At 42.0% G+C, this 22182-nt stretch overlaps 1 protein-coding gene across 6 annotated transcripts in view; it reads right to left on the reverse strand.

Annotated features, from left to right (window-relative positions):
- Nucleotides 1–22182, reverse strand: part of LOC134339362 (dedicator of cytokinesis protein 7-like) — a 223323-nt gene that overhangs the window by 80009 nt on the left and 121132 nt on the right. For 4 of the 6 annotated variants that reach the window (XM_063035797.1, XM_063035796.1, XM_063035795.1 and 1 more), the window contains exons 23-28: nucleotides 20497–20601; nucleotides 18626–18715; nucleotides 17102–17197; nucleotides 11305–11445; nucleotides 10597–10710; nucleotides 4631–4801 (exon numbers count right to left, since the gene is read on the reverse strand). In XM_063035797.1, the coding sequence (XP_062891867.1) occupies nucleotides 4631–4801; nucleotides 10597–10710; nucleotides 11305–11445; nucleotides 17102–17197; nucleotides 18626–18715; nucleotides 20497–20601 (717 nt within the window). The remainder of the gene's footprint in view (nucleotides 1–4630; nucleotides 4802–10596; nucleotides 10711–11304; nucleotides 11446–17101; nucleotides 17198–18625; nucleotides 18716–20496; nucleotides 20602–22182) is intronic. The other 2 variants (XM_063035799.1, XM_063035798.1) reach the window with 2 other exon arrangements.

A 22182-nucleotide genomic window follows, 5' to 3' on the forward strand; every position in this document is an offset into this window, starting at 1 on the left:
TGGCAAGTCTGTTGAGACAAGGCTAAGGGAGCACACCCTGACAGAAGAGTAATGCACTGGCGGCGCGCAATAGGCTGGCCTTAACAGACCAAGGACCCGGCAGCCTCCTGTAGCCCAGATGTGGGACCAGTTGTCCTGGGATCACCCTTGCCACCGGGATTTACCTCATCATGGTGAAGATAGTGCTACTGGGGATGGCGCACCTCCCGGCACTTTAAAATCTTCCTTGCGCATGTTTCCACCTCTTGGAAATCCATTGGGGTTTCCCCGCGCAGGGTCGAATCCAATTTGGACGGTGGGAGGAAACTAGAGCACTTGGAGGTTCACTTTTATAAAAATTGTCTGCTCAACAATTCCAAGAAATGTTGCAATTGGCATTTCTGAAAAAAAATTACTACGTAGTTCACCATTAGCCGTGAAGACCATAAGACGTAGGAGCAGATTTAGGCCATTCAGCCTATCACGTCTGCTTGGCCATTCCATCATGGCTGATTTATTACTCCCCTCAACTTTATCCTCCTGCTTTCTATATGCAACCTTTGAAATTCCTGACTAATCAAGAAACTATCCACCTCCATTTTAAATATACCTAATGACTCAGCCTCCACAACCGTCTGTGGCAATGAATTCCACAGATTTACCACCCTCTGGCTAAAGGAATTCCCCTTCATCTCTGTTCTAAATCGATATCCATCTATTCTGAGGCTGTGCCTTCTGGTCCTAGACTCCCCAAGTATAAGAGACATCCTCTCCCCCATCTAGGTATTTCAGCATTCAATAGGTTTCAATGAGGTCTTGCCCTCCCCTCATTCGTCTAAGCTGCAGTGAATACAGGCCCAGAGCCATCAAACGCTCCCCATACATTAACACTTTAATTTCCAGAATAATTTTCACAAACCTTGTCTTGACCCTCTCCAATGCCAGCGTACTAGTGCTGTTGCATGAATGAAGTCACCAGAGAAAATTACTGGTAGACACAAAGCAGCTTCTTTATTCAACAATACAAGGTACAGCATGCACCATATGGAGACGCTTTCCGTCAAAAGGTCTGCTGGCCCAACGTGGGACTTGATATTTTATGTACCGTACATCAAAGGACAACTCCACATTTACAATGTATGGACAAAGATTTCTTTGAAACCACATACAACTTTCACACCTGATTCGCATCCATACCACAGACGTCCAAATAAATTTTAATCAGCATTGACTAGTCTGAGATTCACAGCTTTTAGGAACCCATTGTTCAGATGGGCACTCCAAATAAAATCCACAATACATATTGAAAGACAGAAGATTGGTAGCCAAAGTCATTTGTTAAATGTAAAAAATCACTCGAACCACTAGCGTAACAGTTAGCACAACACTTCACAGTACCAGTGACTCTGGTACAATTCCCACTGCTGTTTGTAAGGAGTTTGTACATTCTCCCTGTGAGTGCATGGCTCCCAGTCGAAAGACATTGGTAGGTTAATTAGTCATTGTAAATTGTCCCTTAATTAGGCTAAGGTTAAACCATGGATTGTCAGCATGGTTTGAAGGGGCCGGGAGGGGACAGCTGGCTGGAAGGAGGGACTGAAGGGGAGATGGCCTAAGGTAGAAGGAGATGAGCTATACAGCTCTCGTTACATGCATGTGCAGTTCAACTCTTTGAGCGAAAATGCAGAAAGTTTGAAGTTTCTCCACATCTCCTTCTACCTAAGCCACAAACTTATCAATCACCCCCACTGTGGACCACTTCTGGAGGTCCAAGATGCCGACTTCTACATAGAAGGGACCTGTATGCTCCACGACTGCTGGACCAAGTGTGTAAGTGTAGGAAAAATAAATGTGCTAGGTTTTCTAAAATTGACTCCTTCTACCTTAGGCCATGAACTTATCAATCACCCCTCGTAAAGTGAAAAGAATTGTACCCAACAGCAACCCTTGCAGAACACCACTAGTCACCGGCAGCCAACCAGAAAAGCTTCCTTTATACCCACTCAGGAGGTAAAATCAGCAGTACAGACACTAGAACTCACAGCCCAGGTAGTGTTGCCCTTACATCAGCTTCTGAAAGTATCACAACGATCAGACAATATTCAACTGACACTTTGCACAACCAAATTAAAATCAAAAACTCATACCACCCTTTCGGGTCAGGCAACATCCATGGAAGGGGATGAAGGAAGAATAAGGTGGGGTTATTGAAGAGAGCAGCGAAACTTGTTCTGCCTCCTGCCCACTTGCCAGTCCTGATGAAGGGTCTTGGCCCAAAACATCGACTCTTTATTCCCTTCCATAGGTACCATCTGACCTACTGAATTCCTCCAGTCATTTGTGTGTATTGTTCTGAATTTTCAGCATCTGCAGAATCTTTTGTTCATCATACCAACCTTTACCTTCTGGGCTAATTATTTGCCTGAGAGCCAAAAAAAAAAGCCATTTCAAAATAAAAGTATAATGTTCAATTTCAATTCTGTCCCAAGCATCTAGGTTTGAGGGAAAATAAATTCAAACAGTATGACTGCTCTTAAATGGACCAAGGTACAATATCTTTCACGGCACGGCACAGTAGCATAGCAGTTAATGTAACACCATTACAGTGCCAGCAACCCAGGTTCAATTCTGCTGCTCTCTGTAGGGAGGTTGTAAACTCTCCTCATGTCTGCATGGGCTCTCCTGGGTACTCTGGTTTCCTCCTGTATTCTAAAGATGTATGCGTTAGGATTAGTAAATTGCGGACATGCTATGCTGGTGCTGGAAGCATGACGATACTTGCGGGCTGTGACCTCCCCCCACCCCATCCCGCCAGCACATCCTTGGACTGTGTTGGTCATTTGCACAAATGCTGTATTTCACTGTATGTTTGATGTACATGTGACAAATAAAGCTAAAACTTATCTCTTTAAAGTGACCCCCACAACTGGAGCAATATGTATTTGTCAAACTATACCCAACATGAACTAGGTCAGTGATGCATAAATTGTAATCAACTAATAAATGTGGTGATTTGATTGACTTGTTGAACAGTTTCCAACGGATTATTGTACATAATGCCAAAAACTGTGTGCTTAGTGTGCTTCACCCAACCTGCTCCAAACACTGCAGGGACTGGAAAGATATAAGCACAAGAAATTCTGCAGATGCTGGAAATCCAAAGTAACACACACACAACCACAAAAAATGCTGAAGGAACTAAGCAGGCCTTTTGCATGCATTTCGTGTGTGTTGCTCAAGATTTCCAGCACCTGCAGAATTTCTTATGCTCTGGCCTGCAGATTGCTGCTTCTCCACCAGGAAATGGCTCACCGAATCCTAAAAAGCGGGCATCTCTTGTGATGCTCCCAGCAGTTGAACTGAGGAATCAAGGGCACTAAAGACAGACGGGTGGCATACATTGTCAGAAAAATGAGGAGGGAACTACAAAGGAAAAACCTTCTTCTAAAAGCAGGGCAGAATGATTAGCTTGAGAAGAAAGTTATATTTAAATACATTACAAAATTACTTTAAAAACCATGAGCCCCTTACTATCAATGTCCTTCCCCTCAACATTTTCCCAAATCACTTTGAGGTATGTTCAGTGCCAAAGCCATTGGGAACGGCACTTTGTCCCAGAGTGTCCAAAAGTAATAACAAAATAACAGCATTAGAGTCAAATTGAATTACAGCTCAGAAACAGGCCATTTCAGCTTACCTAGTCAGTGCTGAACAATTATTCTACCCAGCCCCATCTACATATATCTGGACCATAGCCCTCCACACCCCTCCCATTCATGTACTTATCCCCTTCATGTTCCCCTTAAACATTTTACCTTTCACCCTTAATCCATGACCCCTAGTTCTAGCTTCACCCAACCCCTCAGTGGAAAAAGCCTGCTTCCATTAGCACTATCTATAACCTTCACAATTTTTTAATCTCTCCATCAACTGTCCCATGATTTTCCTACACTCCAAGTCCCAATTATTCGATTTTTCCCTATAACTCAGGTCCTCAAGTCCTGGCAACATCTTTGAAAATTTTCTCTGTAAAATTTACATTCCCAGACAGGTGAAATTTACAGACCATTGTTCCTGTGCTGACTCTATGAAAGCTTTATTTCATTAGTTGTGATCTCTTGCCCCCTTCCCTACAAGAGGTGCAAGTTTTATCTTTTATCCAATTTCTCTCTGAAATGGAGGATGGGTGGGACTGGAACTAGAGGTCATGGATTAAAGGTAAAGATGAAATATTAAAGAGGAACACGATGGGGAACTTTGTCACTCAGAGGGTGGCGAGAGTGGGTAATGAGCGGCCAGTGAAAGAGGTGAATGTGGGTTTGATTTCAACAATTAAGAGAGATTTGAATAACGGCATGGTCGGGAGAGGTATGGAGGGCTATGGCCCAGTTGCAGGTCAATGAGACTAGGCAGAATAACAGCACAGGTGGGCTGCCTGACCTGTTTCTGTGCGTAGAGCTCTATGACTCTGTGAATGCTGTCCTCCAACTGCCTTCCACCATGCTTTCTAGCAGCGATTTCAGGATTGTAATAACTTGCTGCATAGAATATACGCTCACCTTGCATCTAGATTTCACTCCACTTGCTTGATGTTGGTACTTAAAACATCTGTCACTGTCACTCTGATGAGTGGCAACAGAAATATGCTTACCTGGGAGGTAGCTGAGGAGACTGAAGGGGACGGGGACGCAGGGGGTGAAAGAGTGCTGCACGGAAGGTTCAGAGTGATGTAATGTTCGTGGCTGCAGATAATGCGAATGAAATCCAGCCTTAGAGCTATGAGGGCATTTGGGTTCTGTGCTGTCTGCAGTTTATTGCTGACCTATGGATAACAGAAAACACAGAGTGCATGAAAACCAACCATGAACAACATCAATTATCCACAAGTTTAAAACCTTCTGTCAGAATCAGGTTTTTTATCACTGAGATATCATAAAATTTGTGTTGCGGTAGCAGTACAATATATAAAAATTACTATGAATATATAAAAAATTACTAAGTAGTGCAAAGAGCAAAATACTAAGGTAGTATTCATGGATCATTCAGAAAGATGATGGCAGAGGAGAAGAACTGTCCTAAAATAAAAATCAAGAGTGCATTTTCAGGCTCTTATACCTTCACCCTGCTGGTACTAATGAGAAGATGGCATACCCTGGATGATAGGTGCCAATTTCTTCAAGCATCACCTTTTCAATGAAGGCATCCCACCCTGCAAAAATTCATTTCAGGGAGGTAGCACCATCAATTTGTGGGAGACTCCCGGAACTTCCGGGAGAGGTGGGATGTCTGCAATAGAGTAGCTCCTTAGCAGCTAGCCAGCTAGTTTAAATAACGTTAGCTATGCTAATGAACGAATGACACCTGTTAAACACACCTCAACATGTCTTTTACAGTCTTAACCCACCATGGGCAATAGAAAAGTCACTGTTGCAAACAGTGCAGCGAGCAACACTGTCATTATTTTTGACCCCTATTAGGCAGGGGTACACTTTAGGGTAGTCTGGGGTGACGTGTGTTTTATATTTTCTTTTTTTGGAACACTCTGCCATGGTGCGCGCGCGCGCTCTCTCTCTCTCGTTCTCAAAAAAATTGATTTCCGTGATATTGTATATAATTTGTGGGCATCAGGGAGCCACTACTAGTATGCGGGAGACTCCCGGAACTTCCAGGAGAGGTGGGATGTCTGTCAATGGCCTAATTTTGTTCCTATGTCTCCTGGTCTTATGTGCTCAGTGTTGGGGAGGATAGTGCCCATGATGGAACTGGCAGAACTTACATAGTCATTGTAGTGGAATTAAACAGCTAACAAAGGATGAAGAATTTAAGCCAGAATCAGTAAGAGAAGATGAAGAACTTAAGCAAGAATTCAGTAAGAGGTTCAACTTCTGGCCTGCACCATTTGTAGAAAGGCAAGAGCAAAATGAAGGTTCTGTGAAATGGACTGACAGATTCTACATCTATGGAGAGACATAAAAGGAAATTATTCTGCAATGAATGGGTTTCAGGCAGTGAGCATTTGCAAATACAGTGGATTCCAGTTAACTGGGAGACACCAGGACCAGTACATTTTGGCCCAATTAAACAGCTGCTGCAATTAGCTGAAGTTTCATGGAAATAGTTAAAAAGGTATAAAAAACAAAACTACCGTTTAACTGAATAACAATTTGTATATTTAAATGAAATACAGAATAAATTACGACACTACCAATACTGCTACAGTACTATAAAACGATGTATTTGTTTGCAATAGTTATTAACGGAGGAATTCATTCAATGTGCACTGCTATGTTCTTAAGATGAACAAAATGAACAAAATCAGTGCTGATACGCAAGGTAATTTTTCACCTCGTGTCAAATCTTTTCGTGGCACCTTGGCAAGGGTTTGGAATTTTATGCAGTCAAAATAAAAAACAAAATGATCAAAAATCACTGCTTCTTCAATTGGTATCCATTGGACCAAATGGCTAACATAAGTAAAGCACACAACTGACACTACTTAAAAACTGCTTGTTCTAAGTACAATGTAGGGTCTAACAGCCATGCAAGTGCACTTGACTGATGCCATTTAGAAACTGTTCAGTAACAATCTCTGTCCCACTTAAATCAAAGGCCCCCTGGCTATTTTCTCAAGTATTTTTTGTTCTTTAAGAATTGTTCTAAATAAGTGGCTACCCCAATTAAGCAGGATCCACTGTGCTCTCCTTTTCTTCAATTTAATAATGATCAATATTTAATAATTGATATGAGCTTTGGGGATCTTGTGATGTTGCCTCCAACACTGGCAATCCAAGCCAGGAACTCTTCCTTCCTCCTAACTCCTCTGTCATCTTTGGGAAGAAATTTTAAAAATTACAGGTGATGAACTCAGAAAGAACAACACTCGGGATTTATATATCTTGTAAAAAAAATCCCAAGGCTCCTCATAAGCATAAGGTCAAAACAAAACAACTGAGTCACAGAGAGTGATATTCAGTCTCTCATGGCCCCTCCATCGTTCAATGAGATCAGAGCTGATATATATATACACACACACACACACACACACACACACACACACAAAAAATTCTGCAGATGCCGGAAATCCGAAGCAATATACACAAAATACTGGAGGAACTCATCAGGTCAGACAACATCTATGGGAATAACAAGCAGATGATGCTTCAGGCCGAGACCCTTCATCAAGATTGGAAAGGAAGGGGAAAGACACCAGAATAAAAAGATGGGGGGGGGGGAAGAAGGCTAGCTCGATCTCCGCAAAGGTCATCTCCATGGTGCTGAGGTTATGATGATTACCCCGGCTACTGTGCTCCATGCCCATTAATATGATGAACTGGTAAGTGAGGTTTTGGGCCTGCTCTGGACTGCTCCGGGGTTCGGATCTGAATCAATTTTGGTTTGGAGTGCTTTCATTCACTTTAATTGTTTGCATGATTTATATTTTTTTTCTTTCTTGCGCACTGAGTGTTGGTCTTTTATTTTTTATTCTTTTTTTTAAATTGGGTTCTTTCAGGTTTCTAGCTTTTGTGGTTATCTGTGAGAAAGCAGATCTCAAGGTTATATAATTTATACATTCTTTGATAATAAAAGAATCGTGATTCTTCTTTATAGGTGAAACCAGTTGGATGGGAAAGGCAAATGGCTGAAGAAGAAGCAATTTGACAGGGGAGGAGGGTGAAACACGGAAGAAAGGGAAGGAAGGAGAGACACCAGGGGGAGGTGATGGCAAGATATCAGATATCCCACCTCTCCCGGGAGTTCTGGGAGTCTCCCGCATATCGACTCCCTGGTGCTCGCAAACTATATACAATATCCCGGAAATCAATTTTTTAGAGAGGGAGAGGGAGAGGGAAAAAAAAAGAAAGAAAATGAATGAATCCTGCTTGATCTCTCTTTGTGCTAAGTAGACCTATCAGTTTTCTCTGTGGGCGGGCTTTGCAGTCGACCTCTCTCTCTCTTCCATAGTCCATCAGTTCAGTTACTGCCGTCTTTAATGACGCTGAAATGATCCGGATAACTGTCGGTGATGAAGTACAAAAGCCTGGTGAAGAAATTCCCAAGGCTGGCGGTGACAACCTGACTACGCGAGGCTGTCCTATATGGGCAGGGCGCGTTGGCGTCTTAAAGGGGATTAAAATGGGGTTTAAGTTGGAGCAAAATTCCAAAATCATCCGCTAAGACATCTTTAAAAACGTGCTCACAGCAAGCAAATTCTTCAGGGTTTTTTTCTTGAAACACTTCCACTTACAGGTACATTGAAGCCCATGATGGGCTGGGTTTAAGCGCAGCCGTTTTCAGAAGAAAAACCAACTTTAATAAATACCTGGCCCCCACTCGTCATTAGGACAGTGAACTGTTTTCCTGTGCTGCGCACTGATTGTGGACAATCAGCCACATGACAATGAACTTGAACTTGAAGATACAGAACTTCTAAATCACTCATTTAAAATCCCCCATTTCGATGTAAAAAAGCAAGTTCTGATCCCGACTATTGCGGGCAATGCCTGTGTGACTACGGACGTATTTGCGATCAGACGTTGTCCGAATGGATGTTAAGCACCGCACACCTGTAATAAGGATACAGCTGTGCTTTTATTTCTTTTAGGAACCACAAAATATTAGGGAGGCTAAGTGCAGGGAAGGTTGCTCGAGTATTTCAGTTCTTTTCAGCAGAAAACCAAAGTCGAACAGAGAAGGTCACTGAGCTGAGGTGTACTTTACATCTTTCATCGTTGAGCATAACCTGCCATTCCAGGTGTGTAAGCACACAGGCAAGCTATTCAGGAAAATGTTTCCTGATTCATAAATAGCAAAAAACTATGCCCCTCATCAACCAAGACAGCAGCTATTGTGAACATGGCACATTAAGTCAGAATTCAGAAGTCAGCTGTCTCACAAAACACTTCTGAATCTGATGTCTTGCAAAATTAACAAATTCATTAACACAGACTGCTATGAGGTTGAGACCTCCCTGAAATGAGTTTTTGCAGGGTGGGGTGTCTGAGATATATATAAAAACCAGAAGGAGAAATCAATATTCATGCCATCAGGTCGGAGGCTACCCAAACTGAATATAGGGTGTAGCTCCTCTACCCTGAGGGTGGACTCATCGTGGCACATGGACTGACATGTCAGAATGGGAATGGGAATTAAAATGCTTGGCCACCAGGAAGTTACGCTTTTGGCAGTTGGGAGTGGAGGGTCTTGAAGAAGCGGTTCCCCCAATTTACATCTGGCCTCACCGATGTACAGGAGGCCACTGCATACAACAGATGACCACAGCAGATTCACAAGTGAAGTATTGCCTTACCTGGAAGCACTGTTCTGGGCCCTGAATGGAGCTGAGAGAGGAGGCGAAAGGGCAGGTGTAGCACTTTGCCTGCTTGCAAGGCTAAATGACAGGAGGGACAAGTGGACAAAGGAATCACAGGGAGAGTGATCCCTGTGGAAAGCAGAGAGTGGGAGGGACGTAAGGATGTGTTTGGTGGTAGGTTCCCTGTGGAGATGGCAGAAGATGCAGAGAATGATGTGTTGGATGTCCAGGCTCATGGGGTAGTAGGCGAAGACAAGTGGAACTCTATCCCTGCTGAAGTGTTGGGAAGATGGGGTGAGTTCAGATGTCCAGGAAATGGAGGAGATGTGGGTGAGGGCAGCACCAATGGTGGAGGAAGGGAAACCCCATTCTTTGAAGGAGGACATCCCTGATGTTCTGGAAAGGAAAGCCTCAACCTGGGAACAGATGTAGTTGTGACAAAGAAACTGAGAAAAGGGAATAGTACTTTTACAAGAGACAGGGTGGAAAGAAGTATTCTACCTCAGTGACACTTTCCTCAACCATGCCATTGATTCCTCTATCCAAAAATCTATCAGCCTCTGCCTTGAATATACACAGCAAATAAGCTTCTACAGCTCTCCTGATTAGAGAACTCTAAAAGTTCACCAAACACTGGATAAACAACTTTTTTTTCTCATTACTGCCTTGAACGGCTGTTCCCTTATTCTGAAACTGTGACCTCAGTATTACCTTCATTTCTACCTCGTCATGGCCCAAAATAATTGTGCACATTCACTTTCAAAAGAGTATGGTCTATTTAGTACCTCTCTGCATAACAAACCCACTATGCCAGGAATCAATCTGATGACCAGTCAATGCCATCTTGCTAATGCTAGCATTAATGCTAGGGCGGCATAGTAGTGGAGCAGTGTGCACCACACCTTGTCACTCCAGCAACACAGGCTCAATTCCCACTGCTGTCTGTAAGGAGTTTGTCCATTCTCTCCTTGGCCTTGACATCTGAAGATGCAACAAATTATAATGCCATCACTAAATTTGAGAATGGTCAATAAGTCAGAATTGGAAGAATGTTGATTTCTTGGAGAACTATGGGGTTGGGAGACATTAGTGATGGGAGGGACAAAGAAAAGGAAGTATTTGAAGAACAAGATGAGAGTTTAAAAGTGATAAAGTACCAAGAGCCAAGGTAGGTCAGCAAATTCTGTGATTTAGCCAGTCAAGAGAGACCCTGGGATCACAGAGATAACCTTATTGTCACCGGGGGTAAAATTTGCATTCTTATGGACTTTCACCACTATAGGTCTCCAGAATACCCAATAAAATACCTGTTTGTAGTACGTGCGAATGAGATTGAAAATATATCCTCGATCCATCAGGGAGAGCAAATCATTGAGAAAGAACGCCAAGCTGGTATTCAGCCGCTCCACCAACTCAATGTCCTGAAAAGGATGCACATAAACATAGACGAAATATCATAAATATTGAAACTGTTAGGACAAAAAAAGCCTCAAAACATCCAAAGCATTCACAATGTAAAGCACTGCATTCCGAAGTTAACAGAACCAGTTCTAACAGGCCCACCTAATATGTGGTGGCATGGTAGCATAGCAGTTAATGCAATTGCTTTACAGCATCAGCAACCACCAGTCAGGGTTCAATTCCTGACGCTGTCTGTAAGGAGTTTATATGATCTTCCTGTGTCCTCCAGGTGCTCCAGTTTCCTCCCACATTCCAAAGAGGTACGGTTAGGGTTAATAAGTTGTAATCATGCTACATTGGCGCTGGAAGCATGGTGACACTTGCAGGCTGCCCCCAGCACATCCTGGGACTGTGTTGGCCATCGACGCAAAACAATACATTTCACTGTAGCTTTCGATGTACATGTAACAAATAAAGCTAATCTTTTCTAAAATTGAGTCCTAAGATTACACTGTCTGAGCACTGTGGAGTGACTAATAAGGACGCCATCCACATCTCATCCTGGAGTTATCTTCTGATATTATTGAGTGAAATAAACAATAAACAAATTTTACCTTCTGAAACCTGCTGACAATGTCAGTAGTGATCATGCTGACTAAAGCTGTTATATCATCTACAAATCTCTCTGGGAATCTCAGTTTCCGTGTGGTCTCAAACTTGTCTGAAAGATGGAGATGATGGCCCATACTTTTCACCTATTTTAAAACAAGCAAAACAAAATCACCTCATTACAGGATGCATCTTCAGAAACACAAAGTCAAACTGAAGGATGGAGTAATTATACAAGTTCTAGTTCACTGTTATATGCACCAGTGTGGTGAGGTACAAGTACAATGGAAAACTTGCTAACAGCAGGCACAATGATTCAGACAGCAACACACAGGCTGTATATTATGCATCAACTAATTATAATTAATTGATACATACTAAATGATGAGCAACCACAATATATTGTATTCTAAGTGGCAAATGGGGACTTGGCCTCTTCATTTTCCACACAGAAAGCTGCAAGTATCAGCCAGACAATAGGGATGCTGAGGTATGACAGTTAAGTTTTAGTATATGAATGAATGAGAATATAACCATATAACAATTACAGCACGGAAACAGGCCATCTCGGCCCTTCTAGTTTGTGCCGAACTCTTACTCTCACCTAGTCCCACCGACCTGCACTCAGCCCATAACCCTCCATTCCTTTCCTGTCCGTATAGCTGTCCAATTTAACTTTAAATGACAACATCGAACCTGCCTTAACCACTTCTGCAGGAAGCTCGTTCCACACAGCTACCACTCTCTGAGTAAAGAAGTTCCTCCTCATGTTACCCCTAAACTTTTGCCCTTTAACTCTCAACTCATATCCTCTTGTTTGAATCTCCCCCACTCTCAATGGAAAAAGCCTATCCACGTCAACTCTATCTATTCCCCTCATAATTTTAAATACCTCTATCAAATCCCCCCTCAACCTTCTACGTTCCAAAGAATAAAGATCCAACTTGTTCAACCTCCCTCTGTAACTTAGGCGATGAAACCCAGGTAACATTCTAGTAAAACTTCTCTGTACTCTCTCTATTTTGTTGACATCTTTCCTATAATTCGGTGACCAAAACTGAACATGATACTCCAAATTTGGCCTCACCAATGCCTTGTACAATTTCAACATTACATCCTAACTCCTATACTCAATGCTCTGATTTATAAAGGCCAGCATACCAAAAGCTTTCTTCACCACCCTATCCACATGAGATTCCACCTTCAGGGAACTATGCACCATTATTCCTAGATCCCTCTGTTTTACTGCATTCTTCAATGCCCTACCATTTACTATGTATGTCCTATTTTGATTAGTCCTACCAAAATGTAGCACCTCACATTTATCAGCATTAAACTCCATCTGCCATCTTTCAGCCCACTCTTCTAACTGGCCTAAATCTCTCTGCAAGCTTTGAAAACCCACTTCATCATCCACAACTCCACCTATCTTAGTATCATCTGCATACTTACTCATCCAATTTACCACCCAATCATCTGGATCATTAATGTATATGACAAATAACATTGGACCCAGTACAGATTCCTGAGGCACACCAGTAGTCACCGGCCTCCAATCTGACAAACAGTTATCCACCACCACTCTCTGGCGTCGCCCATCCAGCCACTGCTGAATCCATTTTATTACTTCAATATTAATACCTAACGATTGAACCTTCCTAACCAACTTTCCGTGTGGGACCTTGTCAAAAGCCTTACTGAAGTCCATATTGACAACATCCACCGCTTTACCCTTGTCAACATTCCTAGTAACCTCTTCAAAAAATTCAATAAGATGTGTCAAACATGACCTTCCCTGCACAAATCCATGTTGACGGTTCCTAATCAGACCCTATCTATCCAGATAATTATATATACCATCTCTAAGAATACTTTCCATCAATTTACCCACCACTGATGTCAAACTCACAGGCCGATAATTGCTAGGTTTACTCTTAGAACCCATTTTAAACAATGGAACCACATGCGCAATACGCCAATCCTCCGGCACCATCCCCGTTTCTAATGACATTTGAAATATTTCTGTCAGAGTCCCTGCTATTTCCACACTAACTTCCCTCAAGGTCCCAGGGAATATCCTGTCAGGACCCAGAGACTTATCCACTTTTATATTCCTTAAAAGCTCCAGTATTTCCTCTTCTTTAATCATCAGTTTCCATAACTTCCCTACCCGTTTCCCTTGTCTTACACAATTCAATATCCTTCTCCTTAGTGAATACTGAAGAAAAGAAATTGTTTAGAATCTCCCCCATCTCTTTTGGCTCAACACATAGCTCTCCACTCTGATACTCTAAGGGACCAATTTCATCCCTCACTATCCTTTTGCTATTAATATAATGATAGAAACCCTTGGGATTTATTTTCACCTTACTTGCCAAAGCAACCTCGTATCTTCTTTTAGCTTTTCTAATTTCTTCCTTAAGATTCTTTTTACATTCTTTATATTCCTCGAGCACCTCATTTACTCCATACGGCCTACATTTTTTTGTAGATATCTCTCTTTTTCCGAACCAAGTTTCCAATATCCCTTGAAAACCATCAAACTTTTAACCTTTCCTTTCAATCTTACAGGAACATAAAGATTCTGTACTCTCAAAATTTCACCTTCAAATGACTTCCATTTCTCTATTACATTCTTCCCATAAAACAAATTGTCCCAATCCACTCCTTCTAAATCCTTTCGCATCTCCTCAAAGTTAGCCTTTCTCCAATCAAAAATCTCAACCCTGGGTCCAGACCTATCCTTCTCCATAACTATATTGAAACTAATAGCATTGTGATCACTGGACCCGAAGTGCTCCCAACACAAACCTCCATCACCTGACTTATCTCATTCCCTAACAGGAGATCCAACACTGCCCCTTCTCTCATTGGTACCTCTATGTATTGCTGCAAAAAACTATCCTGCACACATTTTACAAACTCCAAACCCCATCCAATCCTTTTACAGTATGGGTTTCCCAGTCTATGTGTGGAAAATTAAAATCTCCCACCATCACAACCTTGTGCTTACTACGAATATCTGCTACTCTTTACAAATTTGCTCCTCCAGTTCTCGCTCTCCATTTGGTGGTCTATAACACACCCCCATAAGAGTTACTACACCTTCCCATTCAATTCCACCCAAACAGCCTCCCTAGACGAGCTCTCTAATCTATCCTGCCAGAACACTGTAATATTTTCTCTGACAAGCAATGCAACACCTCCCGCTCTTGTCCCTCTTTTTCTATCACACCTGAAGCAATTAAATCCGGGAATATTTAGTTGCCAATCACACCCCTCCTGTAACCATGTTTCACTAATAGCTACCACATCATACTTCCAGGTATCAATCCATACTTTAAGCTCATCCACCTTTCTTATAATGCTCCTAGCATTAAAATAAATGCATTTAAGAAATTTTCCACCTCTTACTCTCTGTTTATCACTAACGGTGCAAACAACTTTACTATTTCCTTTTTCTTCCTTCTTCCCTACATCTGTTCCTACACTCCGGTTCCCCTCCCCCCTCGTATCTAGTTTAAATCCACCGGAGCCTCTCTAGCAAATCTACCTGCAAGAATATTTGTCGCCCTCCAGTTCAGATGTAGATCGTCCCGCCGGAACAGGTCCCACCTTCCCTGGAAAACTGCCCAATTATCTACAAATCTGAAGCCCTCCCTCCTGCACCATGTCTTCAGCCACGTGTTGATTTGCGCAATCTTACTATTTCTAAACCCGCCTGCACGTGGCACTGGTAGCAATCCTGAGATTGCTATCCTGGAGGTCCTGTCCTTTAACTTGGTACCTAACTCCCTAAACTCACCTTTCAGGACCTCCTCACTCTTCCTACCCACGTCATTGGTCCATACATGGACCACGACATCTGGCTGTTCACCCTCCCTTTTGAGAATACCAAGAACTCGATCCAAGATATCGCGGACCTTGGCACCAGGGAGGCAACAGGCCATCCGGGATTCTCGATCTCTTCCACAGAACCTCCTACCTGTCCCCCTATCGAATCCCCTATCACTACTGCCCTCCTCTTTTCCCTCCTTCCCTTCTGAGTTGAGATATCAAATAGTTGACATGTCATGACAACAACCTTTCCCTCAATGGCAATAAAAGAACTGGCCACTGACTTCGGAAAAGTATCATGGGGGGGGGGATAGGGGGTGGGTGTTGATAGGGTTCAGAATTTCAGGTTCCTAGGTATAAACATTACCACTAGCCTCTCCTGGTCCAAACACAGCCAAGAAAGTTCACCAACACCTCTACTTCCTCAAGAGGCTAAAGGAATTTGGCATGTCCCTGTAACTCTTACCAATTTTTGTCACTGCACAATAGAAAGCATTCTATCGGGATACATAATAACTTGGTATGGTAATAACTCTGCATGTGACCACAAGAAATGGCAGAGTACGGACACAGCTCGGCACAGCACGGGAAGCAGCTCCTTTCTATGGACTCTGTAACTCTCACTGCTTCAGTAAAGCATCCAGCATAATCAAAGGCCCCACCCATCCTGGACAATCCCTCTTCTCCCCTCTCCCATCAGGGAGAAGATAAGAAAACTTGAAAGCACATACCACTAGGCTCAAAGACAACTTCTATTCCAGTGTTATCACTCTTGGATGGTCCTCTCGTAGGACAAGATGGACTCTTGTCCTCCCAATCTACTTTGTTATGATCTTGTGCTTTATCATTCAACTGCACTGGACGTTTTTGGTAGCCTTTACTGACCTGTACCTCACCCACGTGAGCACTGTTCTACTTAAGTGCCTGCTGCTCTATTATCCAATTTGCAGTATCCAGTTGGCAGCCTATCACAGTGCGTTCAATCTCTCAGCCAATGTCAACACATATATGTAATTGTCAGAAGGGAACATCAGGGAACATCAAGAACAGAAACCAGATCTGGCTTATTCCTTCTCTTGTTCAGCAAAGGCTCAGGTCACATTGGAAAAGGTTACAGGAAATTTCAGTATTTCTTATCTAACTTCCCTCCATCTGTAACTTAGTGTCACATTCTATAGGCAGTTAACTGTACTCTCTACAGGGATAAAGCACGGTGGCTCATTGGGAGAATTTCTCTGAACATATTAGTGTTCAGAATTTCATTCATTTGTCCCGCCTGTTACCTTTCATATACTGATGCAACGTGCCATTGTCAGAGTAATCGGGTCTTGTAGCAATAACGGTCCAGATGTAATGGATTACCATGCCCATCAGTAACTGTGGCTTTGCAAAAGGGTATTGTATTAGTAAGCACCACTCCCTGGGTAATGGGCATTGTATCAGCTACAGACCATGTGAACTGGCACACAGTAACAACCTCTGGCATTCCCTGTGTAATGGCGTGCTGTCAGTCTGTGATTGTCCCTATGCATGTTAATTAGTGACAGGGAATAATAAGCAATCAGGCAAACATGATACAATTGGAAATGAAGAACAGAAGTACAAAAGATATACACCATATCTATCACTATTAAAACCAAAAAGACAAGTTACATCCAATGTGTTGAGAACTGTGCCTCAACTCAAAGCTGCAGCATCTATTTTTTTACTTTTCATTAGATGTTAAAAGAATTGCTGTACAAATTCTGTTTTTAGAACAAGTGGGCTGTTAATAAATGACAATAAATCTGTCTAAAAGACTGCAATTCCCTTATTAAATAGGCTGTTTTTAAAAAAAAAAGATGCAATTTAATGTCCTTGAAAAGATCTAGAGACATCAGGACTTGAGTCATACTTCGATGCCCCCACTTTGAACTAACTGTGGGAACCGGTAAGAGCAAGTGTTGACTCATCAACTTCACTTACCATCAACTGGAAGAAAAACCAAGCCTGCTGCAAGGCTGACTCCCGCACACTGCTGGAGCTTACCACCCACTGCAAGGCCAACTCCTCATGGAGAAGCTGCATAACACAAACCACAGTCACCAAAATGCACATCTGAAGAAATTTAAAATACTAAAATTATTTTAAAAATAACACATATGCTACACTTCAGTACCAATCCTTGGGTGTCCCTGCTGTAATTTTAAGATGAGAGCTACTAAGTACCTCGTGGAGCCCTCTGTTGATTGGGGTTGACCATGGATAGTGAGTCCTATCTGTCTATGTGATATGCAAGCCAGGGCAGTACAATATGGAAAGCAAGCTGTTGCCCATGCAGCACACTTCCTCCTTTATGCAACTGATGAATCTAAAGGAACAGTAGAGACCGATAAGTCTGGCACGAGTGGTGTGGCCAGAGAGGTCAGTCAGTGTTGAACTCAACGTTGGACTGCCTTGGGGACTCTAGCTCTGGGTTTTTCCTCTGTTTACTCCAGAAGCCTTCCCCACGAGTGGGTATAGCTGATCGGAGTTTTCCTTCTCCTAGGTGAGTTGCCAGCCATGGCTGACGAGCCCCATCTGCTGACAGCAACTGGTTTTAAGGCACCAGTAACCCGCCTTTTCCCCTTCTCTGGTCATTAGAAAATGTTTTGTCTGACTTAGTAGCTAAGCCACACGTGAAGGCCAGGAGCTGGGACCTGGTTGTCAGAGGCTATTTGAGACGTACAACATTCGTCGTCTGAACCCTTAGTGCTGAGGTAGTACATGGGGCCTCAATGTACAACATTGGGAGCATTTAATGGATAGTGGGGGCTTATCTCCGCTATCTCCCCGGCTATGACAACCTTAAGGAACCCTTAAAACGTAGAATAATGGGTGTCATGGTAGTATAGTGGCTAGCACAACATTTTATAGCGCCAGAATAAGGATCTGATGGGTTATGTGGTACTCACATACAGAGAGCAACAGATATTCTACTAGGAGAGTGTAAGACTCTCAGTGCTGGGGTTAGTGTTTTGGTTCTGGCAAAATATTTTGGGTCTGATCTCCAGAAAAACCTGAGTGCCAGATGGCGGCTTTGTTGCATATTTGTAACTGATCAGGTGCAACTTCTGATGGGATTTTAGTGATATCCTCAAGGTCCTCAGAAGCATTTAGAGACAACAAAAGCTTTGTGTAGGATCATGGTCAGTGGAAAATTGGGAAAACTGAGACCAAGTGGTCAGGAGTGTTTTGCTACCAGAGGCCCTTTGTCCCATTAAATGATAATAACCATTGCCTTATGCAAATTCAAATATCAGACCACCTCATCAATGGTCATTTCATATTGTGCTAATGAATCACCTCCTTCACAAAGCACAGAGAACATTTAGGCAATCATTTCATTAAATCTAAAAGAAACTAATGGCTAAATATTCAGACTATACTTCACCATCACCATCGTTGCTTCACCATGCACTGAAAATTTTATTTTCCTAGTTTAATGCAAACCGTTTGTTTTACTTCTACCTTTTTGGTTGAAAATCTTGGCTGACTGTGCTGTGAATGAGTGAAGCCGTCCAAAAATGAGGACATGCGGTTGGGACTCCGCTCAGTTGCCTGTGAAATGAGGGACAGGAGCAAGATGGTGTAGAGCAGATATTAGTGGATGGGGGAAAAAAATGAGATGGTGAGTATAAGATAAACAGTCAGTATGAAACAAGAAAGAGGGATGAAGTTAACCAAGGTACATTATACTGGGCCTTCAAGCTGATTTAATACCAACAGAAGCCACTTCAGAACCAATGAACTGATTTCGTGAGGGAGATGTACAGATTTTCCATCTGCGTGTTCCCACTTCGTGCATATATTAAACATTATATGGGTTTAATAGCAAAGGAGTAGACCATGTGACTATTCAATGCTATGATTATCCTCCACAAGAGGCTCTTCTCAACCTATTTTTTGAAACCTACTTGACCTGCCAAGCACATCTTCCTGCTCTGTATTATGCAACAACTACATTCTGTTCGTGTTCTCAGCCTGTAACTGCTCCCATTTTCTCACCGATCAGCTTACCTAGTTTACAGTTTATTTTCAATGTCATTCCAGTTTTACCCTATCAGAGAACAAGCCACTCCCCTCAATGAGCTTCTGTTTTTCTTTGAGCTGAAACATTAACTCACTCTTCTCACAGATGAGCTCTTCCAGCAGTTTCTGTTTTTATTCTAGATTTCCAGCATTTGCAGGCTTTCTGATTTTCATGTTTTTCTCATTCTTTCTCACTTGCACTTGGCATCCTCGTAAATTCATTGTGCTAACCATTTCAACTATTCCATGGGTAGCAAGTTGCACATTCTCAGCAAGTCCTTAGATAAAGAATTATTTTTGAATTTTGTATTGGATTCATGACATCTCATTTTGGATTCTCCCAGAAGCAAAAGTATCTTTTCTAAGTTATATTAAATAAATCAACTTCCAATTTAAAAAATATCATTTAAGGCTCCCTTTACATTTTTATTTGTACATTCTTTCTAGATATGCATAATTTCTCCGATCTGATAAGTATTTTATCTGAATTTCCCCTCTATGTCATTTTTTGTGAAATGGAAACCACAACAATGTACTTCATATGGTCAAACCAAGGTTGAACTGTTACCATATAAATACCAACACTGTACTTTGTGGTGTAATGATTGAAACAGTCATTATAGGATACCTCAGCCATGTACAGAGTTGCACAAGCTCACAAAAAAGAAACTCCCAGCTGCAGGGACAAGAAGACCCGCTATAACTTTATATAGGGCACTGCTCTAGTGCTCTCACACTAACCATTCTCCACTCAGCAATAATGTAACTGGGGATGCTACAAGCCTGTTGAAGACAAAATGTTAACATCTCATTTTCTGCTTCACATTACCAAATGTTTGGCCGCGTCTCACCCAATTCAGCAGTACACATTGCACTCAGAAATATAGCGACTGCAAAACTGGGTTGTATATTCTCTCATTCTAACCAAGTAGCAGTGGACTGGGTGAGCATCCAGTTTGTCAAGCAATGCCAAACCTACATCATGATCCTGCTTTGGTTTGTATATTAGAGTAATTGGACAATTGATACAATGCTGAGATGAGATTAGTGAGTGTGGAGCTGTACCAGATTGGCTTCAATTTGGTGAGCAGAAGAAAGGCTTAGGTTTGGAATTAGAGCATTCTTTCCTTGCATCTGCTGCCCCCATCACCTATCAGTGGAAGAGAGAGAATGAAGATAAATGATTCAGGTGTGATTTTGGACTGCACTGGCTTGTCCTGGTGGAAGATGGCAAAATGAGAAAGCAATCAATGTGTAGATTGATGAGATGCTTTGATGAATGTTTTAAGATGAAAACACCAGTTCTGCACCTGCTTGAGATCACAGCTTGAATTGGGATGGTTTCTCCGCAAGACAGCCTTTGGCCCACCGGGAGCGTAAGCAGAATTAACCCAGGAGTGTGACCGATCGATCCCCTGGCAGGTAAAGGAGGCAGGACAAGGAGGAAACACAAAGTGAAAACAAGAGTCCAGCTATAATACAATCATTCACTGTGAGAACAAAGAGTTGCAGCTGGGATATCACGATAAACCCCATCATGGATGTACTTAAACTGGTCAGCTTAATTTTGATTTACTTTGACAATTTCTTCTGAACTAACCTGCAAAACATGATGAAAACAGGTTCTGCACGAATCTAAGGACCATAATGCTGGGTGTGTAGTGTTAGAGCCTTGCCAAAGCTATGTATTTGTCATGGATATTTATCTATTTAGGAGGTGAATCCTCTGGAATGGGTAAAACCATTGAGGCAAGCAGGCCAATTCCTTGACACAGCTCAGTCCCACTTATCTGCCCTCAGCCTAGTTCTCCTCTTTGTACAAACACTCTAATTATCTCTTGTCTACTTAACCTGTCCAGAATGTTTACCTTTTACAGGTTTAACATACTCCAAATTTTGATTTCCCTTCATAATTTTTAACCTGTACTATAGGGTCAAAGTCAGTTGTACAGCACAGAAATGGGCCCTTCAGTCTACTTGTCCGCACTGACTGTGATGCAGGGTCTTTGATCTGAAACATTAACTCACTTTCTCTCCTCATAGTTGCACACTGAGCTGCTCAGTACTTCCAGCATTTTCTGTTTTTATTTTAGGTTTCCAGAATCTGCAGTCTTTCAGATTTTTATGTTCTCAATCCTTCTCACTGCATCCTCTCAAATCCATTTGTACTAATCACCTCAACTATTCCGCTGGTAGCATTAATTCAATTTATCTTCTCACAGGTGTAGTCTGAGCTGCATAGTATTTTATTTTCTTTGTTAATCCCATTGTTTTGCATTATGTCCATATCCTTCTGTGCCTTTCTTACCCAAATCTACTTGGAATATTTTAAATTCATCTACCTCTACCACATCCCTTGGCAGCTTGCTCCATAAAATTACCACCCTCTGTTTGAAAAACTTGCCCCCGCATTCTGGGATGTGTATATTTAATTATAATGCTCAATCTGTCTCAATATATTAGCTCCCTTTTTATTAAAGATAGGCCATTACACTACAGTCTTCAATAGTTAGCCACAAAATGAAGTAACCTCAATTTGACTGGCATAGAGACTGCAATCCACAAAGCAGAAAACATTGTTTAAGGGTTCTTGAGTCTGTCAAGCTAATTTACAAGGAAAAATTAACACACACTGTGAAGTGGAATAATACTTAGGATTACCAAGATGATTGGACTGGGAAGATTTAACGAGCAAAGTGGCCTTTCTTTCTTCTTGTATGCCTCTACATACTCAAGTTAAAATGAAAGCTTTAAGTTTGTTTTAACATAAAATTCACCTTTGTTCTGCTTCTGATCTACCTCCCTACAATTGTAAAAATGTTTCTTAGCAACCTTGACATTCTACGTTTTCCTCCCAAATGCCCTCTCATCTTAAAAGATTGAACTTGTTCTCAATTTTTCTTGGCAACCCTGTGGGATTATCTGTTCTACTTTCCAAACACTGCTTTTATAAAAAACAGAATCCATACATCTTATGAAAATAGAAGTGTTTCTCA

The sequence above is a fragment of the Mobula hypostoma genome, chromosome 29 (genome assembly GCF_963921235.1).
Source record: "Mobula hypostoma chromosome 29, sMobHyp1.1, whole genome shotgun sequence".
NCBI lineage: Eukaryota > Metazoa > Chordata > Chondrichthyes > Myliobatiformes > Myliobatidae > Mobula > Mobula hypostoma.